This window comes from Alosa alosa, chromosome 17 (assembly GCF_017589495.1).
Source record: "Alosa alosa isolate M-15738 ecotype Scorff River chromosome 17, AALO_Geno_1.1, whole genome shotgun sequence".
Taxonomy (NCBI): Eukaryota; Metazoa; Chordata; class Actinopteri; order Clupeiformes; family Clupeidae; genus Alosa; species Alosa alosa.
Window position 1 is genome coordinate 5,325,976 of NC_063205.1, and position 14,528 is coordinate 5,340,503.

At 40.9% G+C, this 14,528-nt stretch overlaps 2 protein-coding genes across 2 annotated transcripts in view; one reads left to right on the forward strand and one right to left on the reverse strand.

Annotated features, from left to right (window-relative positions):
* The window catches only part of asb3 (ankyrin repeat and SOCS box containing 3), a 17,925-nt gene extending 7,005 nt beyond the window's left edge, over positions 1-10,920 (reverse strand). The window contains exons 1-3 of the mRNA XM_048268724.1: positions 10,307-10,920; positions 8,769-8,933; positions 8,583-8,695 (exon numbers count right to left, since the gene is read on the reverse strand). Of these exons, the coding sequence (XP_048124681.1) occupies positions 8,583-8,695; positions 8,769-8,933; positions 10,307-10,502 (474 nt within the window). The 5' untranslated portion in view covers positions 10,503-10,920. The remainder of the gene's footprint in view (positions 1-8,582; positions 8,696-8,768; positions 8,934-10,306) is intronic.
* Positions 10,921-11,087: 167 nt separating this feature from the next.
* On the forward strand, positions 11,088-12,726 carry chac2 (ChaC, cation transport regulator homolog 2 (E. coli)). The gene is made up of 3 exons (XM_048268305.1): positions 11,088-11,418; positions 11,500-11,535; positions 11,652-12,726. Exons 1-3 carry the CDS (start codon positions 11,284-11,286, stop codon positions 12,024-12,026), a joined length of 546 nt encoding a protein of 181 aa, XP_048124262.1. The 5' UTR covers positions 11,088-11,283; the 3' UTR covers positions 12,027-12,726.
* Positions 12,727-14,528: the final 1,802 nt, after the last annotated feature.

Here is a 14,528-nt window from a genome sequence, read left to right on the forward strand (position 1 = left end):
CGAACATGATGTAAGACTGAAGAATGTTCAATGGAAGCAACAAGAAAGGTGAATTTGAAACTGAATAAAGAGAAATTCCAGCTTGGGGTAAGAGAACTGACATTCGTGGGAGATATCCTTAGCAGTGAGGGCATCAGGCCAGATCCCAGAAAAGTGTCTGCCATTGAAAATATACCAAGGCCACAATACAAGAAGGACATACAGAGATTTAATGGGATGATCAACTACATGGGGAAGTTTATACCCAACCTCTCTGAACGGATGGCACCACTGAGACAACTAACAGAAAAGAAAACAGAATGGGAGTGGAATCATGAACATGAAAAAGCATGGACGGACCTAAAGACAGAGCTTACAAGGGAACCAGTGCTGAAGTTTTATGACCCAACAAAACCCATCAAGATTTCATCTGATGCATCACAGAGTGGGCTTGGAGCTGTACTTTTACAGAAGTATGATGACTGGCAACCGATCGCATACGCATCACGCTCAATGACAGACGCGGAGACACGTTATGCTCAGATCGAAAAAGAACTGTTAAGCATAACATATGCCTGTGAACGATTTCACCAGTTTGTGTCAGGACAGGAAATTAGTGTTGAAACCGACCACAAGCCATTGATTGCATTGTTTCAAAAGCCACTAAATGACTGCCCACTGAGAATTCAGAGAATGATGATCCGACTGCAACGCTACTCCTTGACCGTGATGTATACGCCAGGTAAGCTGATATACACAGCGGACACGTTGTCAAGAGCAATTGATCCGAAGGAGCAGGCGGACACCAAAATAAATGAAGACGTGGATGCTTATGTGGACATGATCACAAGTGCGCTGCCGGTGGCGGATGTGAAGATGGAGCTCATAAAAACAGAGACAAGCAAAGATGAAACTTTGAAAAGACTGAGTAAAATCATTATAGATGGATGGCCGAACACTAAACAAGGTTGTCACCTGAAATCACAGAGTACTGGAACTGCAGGGCAGAGCTGTCGGTAGTGAATATCACATACAGTGAATATTAATATTACATACAGTAGACTAGGCTAAATCAGAGCCTAGCCTACCTTTGTTTTTATCAACCTGGGGCCAGAGATGATGGCCTTTGGCGAACAGTTTAGGCCTACTCAAAATGAGTAAAACCAAATTTGGCGAAATCTCACCAAAGCTGCTATGTGAGCCACCAGTTATAGCTTGACGAGCCGCATGTGGGGCGCGAGCCCGCAATGAGTAACACGGATCTAGCCTAACGTTAATAAAGTTAATCGATTAGCTATGTCGACGCATGCCAGGCCAAAAAAATTAATGATTTAAACATGTAACTTTCTCAATATCAATAGTTTGATACAAGTTTAATGAGTTAAATATAGTTCACAGTTGACAGAAAAGTTCCATCAACAGCATTATTCACAGAAAGGTTCCATAAACATTTAAGTGAGATCAGTGCCATTCAGACATCTGAGGGGTATTCCAAGTAGGCCTATGTGGTTTAGTGACAAACTTGGGTAAACTGACTCAGAATAAGTTGTAAACCTCCCAGTAGAAAAGCTGTATGATACAGGAAACATGGTTGTGTGTATTTTAATATTCATAGTGGGCTTAACAGTAATAGAATATTCTGATATATGATATATGGCATTTACGTTCAGTTGTGAAGACCAATACCCTATTTTCAATGACAAAACAGCTTTGGCGTGTGTAACAGCTTAGAATGGCTTACAATGCATCCAGCAACATATTTGGGGACATGAGCACTACTATGGCTCCAGGCATCCTAAAGTGCTGGGAGGAGAATGCACTGAAGTTCTTGAATTGTCAAGGACCAGTTGGGGCAGTTTCATGTCTCTGTTGCTGAGATAGTTTCGATCGTCAAAAGTTCAGAATTGCCAAGAATCTTGTAGGGGCTGTTTGGGGCATATCTCTGTTCCTGAGATAGTTTCGATCGTCAAAAGGTCAGAATTGCTAAGAATCTTGTAGGGGCTGTTTTTAAAGAGTAGAGATTGTCTGTGCTGTGGGGGTGAGACAATTTACTCATGTTTTGCATGATATTGCCGCACCCAAAGTTGTTATAAATCCATAGTAGCACATATATTATCATCTAATGTTGTGATAGACCTTTGTATGAACGTGTGTTCTATAGATATAACCTATTGAACTTCCATTTGCTATTTATGGCCTGTAGGCCTCATTGACCTGAGCTAATGCAAGTCAGAAAGGGGAATATTCTATTGGGGAAAGGTTCCAGTGGGGGCTGGCATAGAGGCAAAGAGGGGGAGTGAGGGTGTTTTAATGTACAGAAGCACACATACAGTCCATCTAATCAATAAGTATGTGTCTGGATTAAATTTTATACACTGACCATTTTCTCACCCATTCATTTCTAATGGCCGGTCATATTTGAGACCGGGAATACACATGGGTGTTAAATAAAACACTCAAATTGTCATGAAAATTATCAAAAATTCTTTTGTGTGTTCAGATGCCCTGTATTAAGTCATGGTGCCTCATGGTAGTCAGAATAAGGTAACAATATTTTTGAGAGAAAAGAATTGTCAATCGGTCACATTTGACCGCAAACACAACAGTTTCATTCCAGTTTCTTCCAGTAGCAGCAACTGGAATCCATGCATTTCCACTGAATTATTTTTGGAATCTGATCCCTTATTATACCTGTTCATTCTTACTCGTTGCTCGACTTATCGTGACTAAATTCAAGATGGCTGCAAACGCTAAACTTCATGAAGATACGGTCTGTATAAATCGTCTTGTAAGTAAACTACCAGTGCTTTTTCAAAGTTCTCAATGTCTCGTTTTAAATGTCAGGGCCCTCGGAAGTCTACCAATGAAGTGTGGAGATACATTGAGCCTCGTAAATGGGTGTAAAACAGTGATTTATTTGCATGGCTAGCCCGATGCGAAGAAGCACCACTATTGAAAAAGCTGTTGGTAGCATCGGCTAACTAGCGTCAGATTTTGGAGTGCAGGGGACAAGCCGAGATGGGCTATGAGACATACGTTCACACTCGGTATCATGTTTCAATACACTTTAGGTCAATATCACACCGGAATTCTCCTTTAAGTGCTGCTGGGAAAATGCCTGAGCTGAGAATGGTTCACAATTTGCATAAGGTCAAATGCCAAACAGCTGAAAACACTTTTAAAGAAGTTTGTAGGCAGAGCGTCAAGACAGCAGGTACTGTAGATGAACTAAGTTGCAGCACAGGTTTTTCAAGGGTTTGGCCATCGTAGCAGTAACCTCAGTACCAAGTAGTCTCACTGACAGAGGCATTCTGCAAAATTGGCGTAATGGAGAGTCTTCACCACTCAATAGAAAGCTATGAGTGAGTCTTGAATGTCCTATACGGCATCTGGTATAGACTATTTAATCGTGTCTGGGTTGAAAAGAAAAAAATAGTCTCTTCCTTACAGTAGGATGGATTTCATGTAGCTTATTGTTGGTGCATTGGTCCCATTCAGATTGCCACTTATCTGTGATGTAAGAGTTCAATATAGGTTTAAGGTCTGAGGCAGGGATTTGACATTCTGTGAGTTCTTCGTTAAGGGCTTGCTTAGCAGCACTGTCCGCTTTCTCATTTCCTCTCAGACCAACATGGCCTGGGACCCAGCAAAAAGTAAACTTTAAAGTCCACATCAGACGTGCGACCATGAAGTTCATAGTAATGGGAGAGTTAATAGTCAAGTTAGGATATATTCATGGTCAAACTGTGTAGGCAATGGTAGAACTATAACAAATTTAAGTTGAGCTGTAAATTTAATTGTTTTACTGTGAAATTTTACAGTTCATTTTTTTCCTGGGTTTAGTTGGAATGTGATCATTGCAGCCTCAGTAGACACTAGAGAAGCAGAAAGACACCAACATAACATGAGGGATAGATGTATTTCTTCACAAAAAAATATCAAATAATAATGGATTGAAAAGAGGTACTAAAAAACCAGACATGATCGAATAGAGACCAGAAAATGGATATCCACAGTCCCTTTCTATCAACACTAGTGATTGTTATAGATAAGGATTAGGCTTTAAAACAGATTGTCAACATTTATGTTGTTTGGTCTTTTTTTGGCTGCATACATGAAGGCCAAGGTGGGCAATGTGTTTTCCCTTGTTTGAGGTAGTACTGACATTTCTTCAAGGATGGCAGGTCTGAAAATATCTTCTCCATCATTAAGTTATTCAATTAGGCTAAACATGGCCTTAACTCAAAACAGCTGCTAGGCCTACTGTTAGGACTATGTCATTTTAAAATGTAAAAGTGTCAAATGCAGCCATATTTAAATTCTGCTTACTGCACGTTTATTATAATATAATATGATAATATTCAATATTCATTATTGCAGGTCTACCCATGTCCATGTAATGGAAATAGTTAAAATGTAAAAAAAAATCAAATCTTCTGCGGGAGGCGGGGGCTTTCGGAAATATGTCACCTTTTTCAGCCCTTCTGAGTTTGCAGGTATGTCAGTGGAGAGCAATTCACCTCAACACAGTTATGAGGTGTTTTTGGCGGATGGTTTTCAAAATGGAGAGCTGCATACTTCAGTTACATTCACACCAAGAACGATAACTATAACCGTAACGTTAATGATAAAAGTGTTCACACTGAACAACGATAGCCAAAGTCTCTCCTTGTGTTAATGAATGTGACGCCTAAAATTCGATGGGTTCTTCTGATTGGCTATTAGCTTTTTATTGTTCTCAAAATCGCTCTGAAAGTGATCCCCAATGTTATCGTTCTTCATGTCGTTATCGTTATAGTTTATGTGTGAACGTCGTCATTCATATTAATGAGAACGATATTTGTTTATAGTTATCGTTATCATTCTTGGTGTGAATAGGCCTTTAATTGTAGAGAGAATGCATACAGCCAAAATTTGAAAGTTTGTGAACCCCTTGGAATTATTTGGTTTTCTGCATAAATTGGTCACAAAATGTGATCTGATCTTCATTTAGTGTCACAGAAATAAATTGTGAGAATTATTTCAGATTTTCATGGTCAGTTTTTTGCATGTATAAAGGCTATTATCATAGCACACACACGCTTTGAAGTACGATAAATGAATTGAAGATATATTGCTTTTGCAATAAATGAGCAACTTTGTTTAATTTAATGTAGGGCTGAAAGCGTGGCAACATTGGCACCACCGTCTCTTCTACCCCAGAGGGTTTCCCCCTAAAGACCGTTAGGGATGTGGAAGTCATGGAAGGAAAACTGGCAAATCCAAACTTCATGTCCAAACTGGTATGTATGTTAAGTCTAGGGTGGTGCAACTCAATTTTATTGGGCAGTGAACTTGATCTGAAACTTCCTCAGTGTGCTCACATCCATGCTTCTGGCAGTTCTGTTGATGTTCATATTGGGTGGTTTACTCCAGTGAGCAATATAGATAACTTTGATTGTATTGTCTTTGTTCCCTTTCAGGTTGCAGCTGTGACTGACATAGGGGGGACAACTGTTGACGAGGCCACAAGAAGGATGATGACCTTCCTCCTAGACCATGGCCTATCCAGGCAGTACAACTTTGTGGGCCAAAACGGGAAGAGAGAGTTCAAGGCCTTACAACTGTATGAAGTAATATATGGTAGGTGTGCATGTGGATAATGTTTTAAGTTATACTGATAGATTTTCTCATCTGTTGTTCCTCGTTGGTGGAACACACTGCCAGTTCCTACAAGGGCAGGGACATTCTTTTCCACTTTCAAAAAACTCCTGAAGACCCAGCTCTTTAGAGAACATCTACTCTCATAGCAACACTTACAACAAGTCTTACTGATCCTAGCACTCACCAGCCGTTTTAAACTGACAAGTAACTGTTAAAAACAGCACTCACCGACGCACTTATTCTTACTGTACTCTAATGTTTTTTTTAAACTGTCCTAAAATTGTGAGAATTGTTCTAAAACTTACTGTTTACCATGTTGTTAGTCGCTTTGGTTAAAAAGCGTCAGCCAAATGTAATGTAATGTAATGTAATGTAATGATAGGGCTGGGAAGATAACCGCATTACTGCAACACCGCGGTCACGTGACGCCTGCAAAAGAAAAAATGTGAAACGTTTGGGGGATTCGACTTCATGTAGCCTTCTGCAGAGGTCTTAAGCTGACTGCATAACGTGATCATTTCTGAACTTCTGATACGTTTACAACCTGACGCAGCCATTAAAATGTGCGGTAGCCTACTGTTGTAACAGTTGTAAACGCCATGAATGTAACAGTTCTAAAATCGCGATAGCCTTGTTGATAAACTGCTTTCATGTCTGAAGTATTTAGTCTAGTGATCTTTGAAGTTCCTGCGGCTGTCTAAAGCTTAACTGGCTGTTTTTATTTATTTATTTTTATTATTTTTATTTTTAGTCTAGTATCAGTACATAGTGTGTCCCAGCCCTATGTACTGATACTAAAAAGATGTCACAATATCCTAATGTTATAAACAGGTCCATTTTTGTTGTCCTGGCTGGGCAGTGTGTTTGCACGTAAACGTGATCTTCAGAGGCTAGCCGGGAGGAGCTACAACAGAGGGCAGCTCATCCCGGACAGACAGGCTACAGTCTGCCTGACGTGACTCGCGGGAGATATTTTTACATAAATAAAAAAGAATTTTGTTTGCAATAAACACAGCAGAACTTTCATTCTTACTCATTAAAATGAGCATGATGACTGACGAAATAAATGTATAAATAAACGTATCGGTATCCGTTTTTAACGTGTAAGATACGGCTACATCGATATGTGAAGCCCCGTATCGGAATAAAACTGAAATGAACCGGTCGTTATATCGATTTACTTGTTACGAATCGGTTCACAATCTTTTCTGCTCGCTCAGACTCTCATTTACGTTGCAAGCATCATCCCACTTCCTGTTTTGAAACTACACGTGGCACGGATTTGTGGGTAATGCAGTTCGTTTTGGGCTACATTCATTGCCCAAAGTTGTCAAAGGACTTCATTACCCATACATCTACTGCAACTTAAGCACGTGACTCGGTCGTTTTTTTGACAGTTTTTACTCTTTTGTTTTTCAAAATCCAGCGCGAAATTAAACACTTACCAGAGGGTTAAAGCGGAGCTATCAAGGATCTTTGCACTTACTATAGCATTCCTAAACGGCAACGATAGTCTGTAGAGTAGCCTTACGTTTGATGAAGGGATTTCCTTAATGTTTGGCCCTTGCTGCTAAAACGATGCACACATTATTATTATTTTGTTCATATTCACTCAGACTTGGAACAAAATAGGCCCAGTTCATTGATATGTAGGCCTATTTTATTCTTGTAGGCTATATGAGAAAAGGCCAAGATTGTCTTAAGCACAGTTTTATTTTATTTCGGTATTGTCTTACCTCAACAATAGGCTACAGCTCCTTGAAAACAATCAGATATAACTCTATAAAAAAATTGTATTTGGCTGCTGTGTTTGACTGCAATGTAGACTATTCTTTTTTTTTCATTTCAATACAGCATACAAACCTCAGTTTAGATAATCATATTCACAAATTAGTTTTTGCCTAATTGACATGACCATGATAATTGATAATATAAAATTAATGTGCACCTTAAGCAAATGATAAAAAATCTTTCAGAATGCTTTTCATTCTTCAATCGCATCGAATCGTAATGAATCGTTTTTTATGAACATGTATCTTTTCTTGTATCGAATCGTGCCCAAGTATCTAGATGTGAATCATATCGTCTTTTACATGAGAGATTCACACCCCTAGAAAGGTGTATAACAGAAATGTCTTAAGTCACCAAAATCCTAAATAAACATTCCTAACTTTATGATGACCCATAACATATGATGCCAGTCATCTCGATAGAGCTCTGCTAACTCAATGTATCGCAATGGATGTACTGCTCAATCGGAAGTTCGGAGACAATGTGGGCAAAGCTAGCGCCCCCCATGTTTGCGTGCGGAATAAGGTGAATATGAGAGAGGGTTAAAGCGGAGCTAGTAATCAAGGATCTTTGGCTATATCTACTGACAAGTGATGTTTTACGATTCTCGCGAGATGTCTTCGGGTCAACTAAGTTGCACAGCTGGTTCTCTCGTTAGCGACTCGCTACGGCTATGCTGTATGGCTATGCTAGATGAACCCCTATTACAAGTTTGTTTACCAAATTGGCTTTGTAAAGGTTATATCAAGGTGAAAAACCTTGCATAATGGACCTTTAAGAGTTTTTGTGCTAAGTGTAACAGAAAGGAAAAAAAGAGAAACAAATCTTTGCTATTCCTTTAGTAAAATAACCCAGTGTTAAAACGATCTCAAGAGAAAAGGAGTGGTTTTCTGTGAATAATGAATATAACACAGTTGAGTTGACAGTGATCATTTCTCAAAGTTATTCTAGACACTTTTAAAGTAATGAGCCTCAGGAAAGACACTTCTCTTTTACGGCAAGAAATGATTTGAAAAGAAGTGATGTGGGCCCCAGTTTGTCTTGTCTTGTTAGACTATGGTTGACTGTTATTTCCAAATGTAAAGATCAGGGAGCTGTGGAGTGTGTATGTACGTATCTAGACGTGTATGACAGCTGCTGACACAGCTATCTGGCTGATGAAAGCTCACCCTGTATGCAGCCTGGTGTAAGCAGGACCAGCCGGACACGGAGCGCTGGCCGTTCACCTCAGCTCCATGTCGGATCAGCACCTTCACTACCTCCTGGTGACCCCCGTCCACCGCTAGAGAAATAGAAAAACACCCTTCAAAACCAAAGCAACTCATAGCATGGACGTTAAAGGTATATGGACTTACCAGCAAAGAGAGGACAGGACATGTCATGGGTTTTCAGGTTGATATCAGCAGAGACTTTAAGGAGCAGTTTGACTGAGCGAACATGACCATTTTTGGCAGCAAAATAAATGGGGGTTTCGGAGTTGTGTGTCAGCGAGTTGACATAGTCACTGGAGTCCATAGTTTCTGTTGGTGAGAAGACAAATTCAGTATGGGTCTTCTGACACAATTACATGAGTACAACAGTACATAAGAGGTGAACACAAAAGCCACATGTAAGCTATCTGCACCCTGTAGTTGGCCCCATCCCTAGAGGACATTCAGCTCAATACACTGACGAGCCAAAACAACATTCACGGAGAATGATGAAGCAGATAACCTTGATTATATTGTAATAGTGGCACTTGTCTGAGATATATTAGACAGGAACCGCCCCTTCTCATAGTCAACATGCCATATGCATGACAAACTGGTACTGATAGATGTTAAGGTTCTGAGGGATGTTGACAAGGTCCTAATTGTTATGACCACACAAGAGGATCAGAGCATCTCCAAAGCTGTAAGGCTAGCGGGGTGATCCTGGACAGCAGTGGTGAGAATCTACCAACAGTGGTCCAGGGACACAAATGAGCAGATGAGCACCCACAGCTCGTTGGTGTGCGAGAGGAGTGAATGGTATCCTGCTTGCTCCAGAGGACTGTCACAACACACAGCACTATCGTCACAACAAACACACAACAAACGTCACAACAAACACACTATCGTCACAACGCAGACACAGGCCTATTCGCATTGCTTCAAGCAATGGATGAGAAGCAAATGCCATTAAAGCAATAGGATATAGCCACCTGGTCTGCTCAGTCCCGTTTTCTTTTACATTATGTGGACAGACAGGTAAGTGTGCACTGTGTGCCGTTTACTAGAGGAGGTGATGGAACCAGGGTGCACTGTGGGAAACCCCAGGTCCAGAATTCATGTGGATGTCATGTGCCACCAAACTAAAAATCTCAACTGACCAGACAGGCACACCCCTGAATGCCAACAGTGTTCCCCAACCTGCATTGGTGTCTTTCACTAGAGTAGCCCATTCTATTCGATAGTGGAAGAGTTTGAGGCACAGCCCAGCCTCCAAATTGGCTAGATGGCCAGATCTGACAGAACCTGCAGGGTGCACTGAAGCAAAACCATGGTGGCGCTTCTGTGCAGCTTACAGGACTTAAAGGATCTGCTACTAATGTACTTGCTTACTAAAGTCTATGTGACGAAGACCACCACAGGGCACCCACCCTCAGAGGTCCGGTTCAGCTAATGCTTTAGCAGCACATATTTGTTTGGAAGCCCATATAAACAGTAAAGGGTCAAGGCTTGTTTTAACTCATCTGGGTAGGCTAGGCCTAAAGAGTGGAACCCCTCAAGCTAAGATAAAGAATTGACAGAACCCTCGAATGTTGAAAACTGTTTGCTTTATGTTGAGCACCGAACCATGGCATTTCCAATTTTCCACTGTGACATGTAATTTGAAATGGCATAGATAGTGTAGGCACTGGAAACAAACTTACTAGGTGTCGCGAGAAGACGCAGACATTCCGTTGATCCAGAGGCAGCAGCTTCGTGCAGCGCGTTCCATCCTCTGTTGTCCTTCACATCGGCGCTGTAGCCCCTCTTCAGCAACCGCTGAACCCGTCTAGCATCCCCTGCTCTAGCGGCAAGAGCTACAGCAGAGCAAGTGTCTTGATAACATTCTGTGAAGTCCATTCCAAGCTTCAGTTCAGTCAGAGGTAGAGAAACTGGACCCTTCGATTTAATGAACTTGCTGCTGCCGTAAGACCTACATTGAGTAGCTGCATGGGGCTACTAATAGGCAACTTCTGATCTAAACAATATTTGCTTTGCTCTTTAAGTGAAATAAATTATGGAGCCTGTTTCAGTCAGGACAGTTGCTAGCTGGGTAGCTAGCTAACTTTGTCAGCTGAGCACACCCTAGAATTACCCTGTAACAGGGTAAATAAGACTGGCGCTTTGCCACAATATAGAGTTGTGTTATATTTGGGTATAAACGTTTAGTCTGCCAGTTATTCTCTCAGTGGAAAATTCCTTTCTTTCATGTTAGCACAAACAGTCAGCAACGCATTGCTATCCCAACAACGAGGATGTTGATGTTCCCTTCACCCCAAGGGATGTGTTGTGATAGGTTGCTGGCGACTGCGAGTTTGGTTCTCTCATTGGTCATTTCCATGTGGCAAGCACCTAGTGATTGGATCAACGGTTCTGGATAGGCGGGACTGCGGAGGGGTATCAAATGCGTTAAAGCCAATCCACCGCGCATGTGTAGTGTGTCAGTGTACAGAATAGATGTCAGACATAACGTTAGCCGTCTTGTAACTGTCTTTTATATGCAAATATTGGTAATGTCAGGTTATTGTCATTGTATGAAATGTCAGTAATAAAATACATGTATAATTGATTCCAGCTGACGTAGGGTTAATGTACAGCTAACCAGTAGTTAAACGCGAGTAGCCTGTAAACTTACCTCGAAATGTGGGTATTCGGATACGGGTCTTTGATTTGGAAAGTTGACTTTCCCTTTGAAGAGAAACGAATTGGTTTTATCAGAGGATTTAGTCGTAGGTTTTGGCAAGGGAGCACTGACCATCGAGGTGTCCCAGGGAAGGTAAGGACTGATTGTAATCTATGAAAACATGAATGGCATCTTAGCCACCAGGCTGAAGTAACGTGTCTTGTCGCCTTTCAGCCAGGCCGGGTTGTGACACTAATAGAAGATACTGAGGTGAGTCCAGACAAACTCGACGACACACAAGAAATGCTGTGCCATTATGAACGTTGGCATTTTCCCTCAGCGTATCCTGTGCGTAATAGTGTGTCTTTCCTTTTCATATCACTCAGGGCTGTGTCTGGGGTGTTGCTTACAAACTTCCCTCAGGCCGAGAACGGGAGGTGAAGGAGTACCTAGACTACCGGGAAAAGGGTGGATATCGGGTGATCAACGTGACGTTCCATCCCAAAGAGCAAGACAAGGAGCCAATGCACGACACCCTACTGTACATCGGCTCCTGTGACAACCCAGACTACCTGGGGCCGGCCCCACTCGAAATGATCGCGAGGCAGATCATGACCTCCGTGGGACCCAGCGGTCGTAATACAGAATACCTGTTCGAGTTGGCCGACGCTCTGCGACAACTTGTACCAGAGGATCCGGACGAGCACTTGTTCTCCCTGGAGCGACGTGTTCGAGAGTTGTTGGAGGAGACCGTCAACTAACTTGCCGTGAAGTCAAGCCGTCTTATTACACGAACCCTCAGGGCACAAAAGTGACAAATGGCCACTGGCTGTGGATTCTACAGCCGCCGACGCCACTTAGGTTTTACTTAGGGATACGGTCGAATTCAGTGATTTTAAGTTATATTTCAACCATACATGTCTGGTGATATCAGGGACACCTAACCCTAAACATATCAGCAACAAACGTCACACATCTGATTGGTTCAAATGCAAATAGTGGCTTTTGATTAGGCCTTTTGCAACTGGTGGCTTTTGATTAGGTCAATTCCAAGAACACGATAGGCTACTATCTTCTATTACATTTGTGTGTAAAGAAACAACCAGATGTTTGAGGTGAATGTCAATATACTTCATGAAACTCCTAGGGGAGAATGTGGATACATCTACCAAAATGTGATAAAGTACACATTTGCTAGTAATCCTGTGAGTTTCAAAATTCTACAAGAACCCTGAATTCAAAATGGTTAATCTAAAAAAAAAAAAAGCTCAACACATTATTAACAGTAGCCCATTTGACCAATCTTCAGTTTGGAAACAAACATCCTATGATGTACCAATACTACAGTGCTGGCCAAAAGTATTGGCACCCATGCTAAAGTTGACTGAAAAGAGGAATATAAAATCATCTTTTGGAAATTGATCTTAATGCCTTAAGTGAAAAATGAGGAAATATCTAACCTTTAAGAACACCAATTTTCTTAGTGAATGAATAATGTATCATAAATAAATAAATGCTCTTCCTTAAAATACAGGGGTCATAAGTATTGGCACCCCTATGTTAAATTCCCATAGAGACAGGCAGATTTTTTATTTTTAAAGGCCAGTTATTTCATGGATCCAGAATACTGTGCATCCTGATAAAGTTACCTTGGCCTTTGGAATTAAAATAGCCCCACATCATCACATACCCTTCACCATACCTAGAGATTGGCATGGGTGTTATTTCAGTTAGCCTATTAGCTGGTTTGATTTGCATTGAGCATCAAACCAGCTAATAGGCTAATTGAAATAACACCCATGCCAATCTCTAGGTATGGTGAAGGGTATGTGATGATGTGGGGCTATTTTAATTCCAAAGGCCAAGGTAACTTTAAAGTTATTATTATGAGCATGACTTCAGAAACTAGGTTATCAGTAAAAACAGCGCTGTTTACAAGGCAATGGCTCAGCTGATAAAGCCACCTGTTACCGTCTCAGGAGGACGGTATTGATGGCAAAATAAGTTTCAAATTCTGCCCCAATGAATTAGGCTTGATGATTTCTAGGAAAATTTTATACATTCTAAAAGGTAACAAGAGTAGCCAGGTCTCAAAATATTGCCCAAGAATATCTGCAAATATAATTTTGTGCTATTGACTACTTGTCAGTTCAGAGTAAACCTAAAATGTCCAACTTCAAAGACTAAACATCAGTGTGCAATGCATCCCAATAGTTCTGTAGACATGTTTCAATGTTTCATATCATGGATATGTCCAGTGTAATTGTCTGTAATGCATATGATGTGTATTTGTGACTGTTTTACCAACCATAAACATGTAAAAGTTCTCATCTGTAGGGTGAGGCACACTTCTACTCAGGTCATTTTACCGTCTAAAAACGCTAATGTCCAGACTGAACAAAAGCCATCCCATTTTCCTCAACAATGCTGCTTTTATGCTTTTACAAAAGTTGTGCTTTTCATTGAATTGGCTCACATGCAGACTGTACCTCAATACCATGCCTCATGTGTGACTGCATTCATTGTTCCACGGTTGTATCCCCTAAAGTCCAATTTCACTTTGAAAACTGTCTCCAGTGTGCTTATTTGTCTGAACAAGATGCCCAAACATTCACTTCCAGCTTTTAGAACCCAAGTATGAAATGAAGGTATGACATGAAATATTTCTTAAAAGGAAAAGTCAAACTGTATGTTTGGTATAAACGATTCATTGACTTTATTCTCTGCAGTTTAAAACAAGCAGACAACATCTAAAAAAAAAAGACAAAAATAAATGACTGCAGTTTTGGCACTAAGCTACACAGTGGTTCTGTGAAGAGGTTCTGCAATGCAGAACATGACTATCAGCTCTTCCACTGGCTGGAACACCAGAGGCTAATCCAAAGGACAGGAAAAATGCCTATGGGACACTTCCAACGGTGTGTGTGTGTGTGTATGTATGTGTGACAGAACAGCTAGCTCAGCACAGCGTTCATTCTTGACTTGACTACATTTCAAGCATGCACACACACATATAACATCATGCACATGCACATCATCCACAAACACACACACACACACACACACTGTACACACAAACATGGCTGACTGACCAGAACAGTGCCTAGTTTGAAATCATAAAATAAATCTTGGCAACACTTTACTTACGCAAAGTATTAACAAAGCATTAAACACACTTATACATGTGTATGAAGTATTCTTAATGCATCATGACTGAAGAATGTCTATAGATATATATCTATAAATAGACATGACTGCACTCA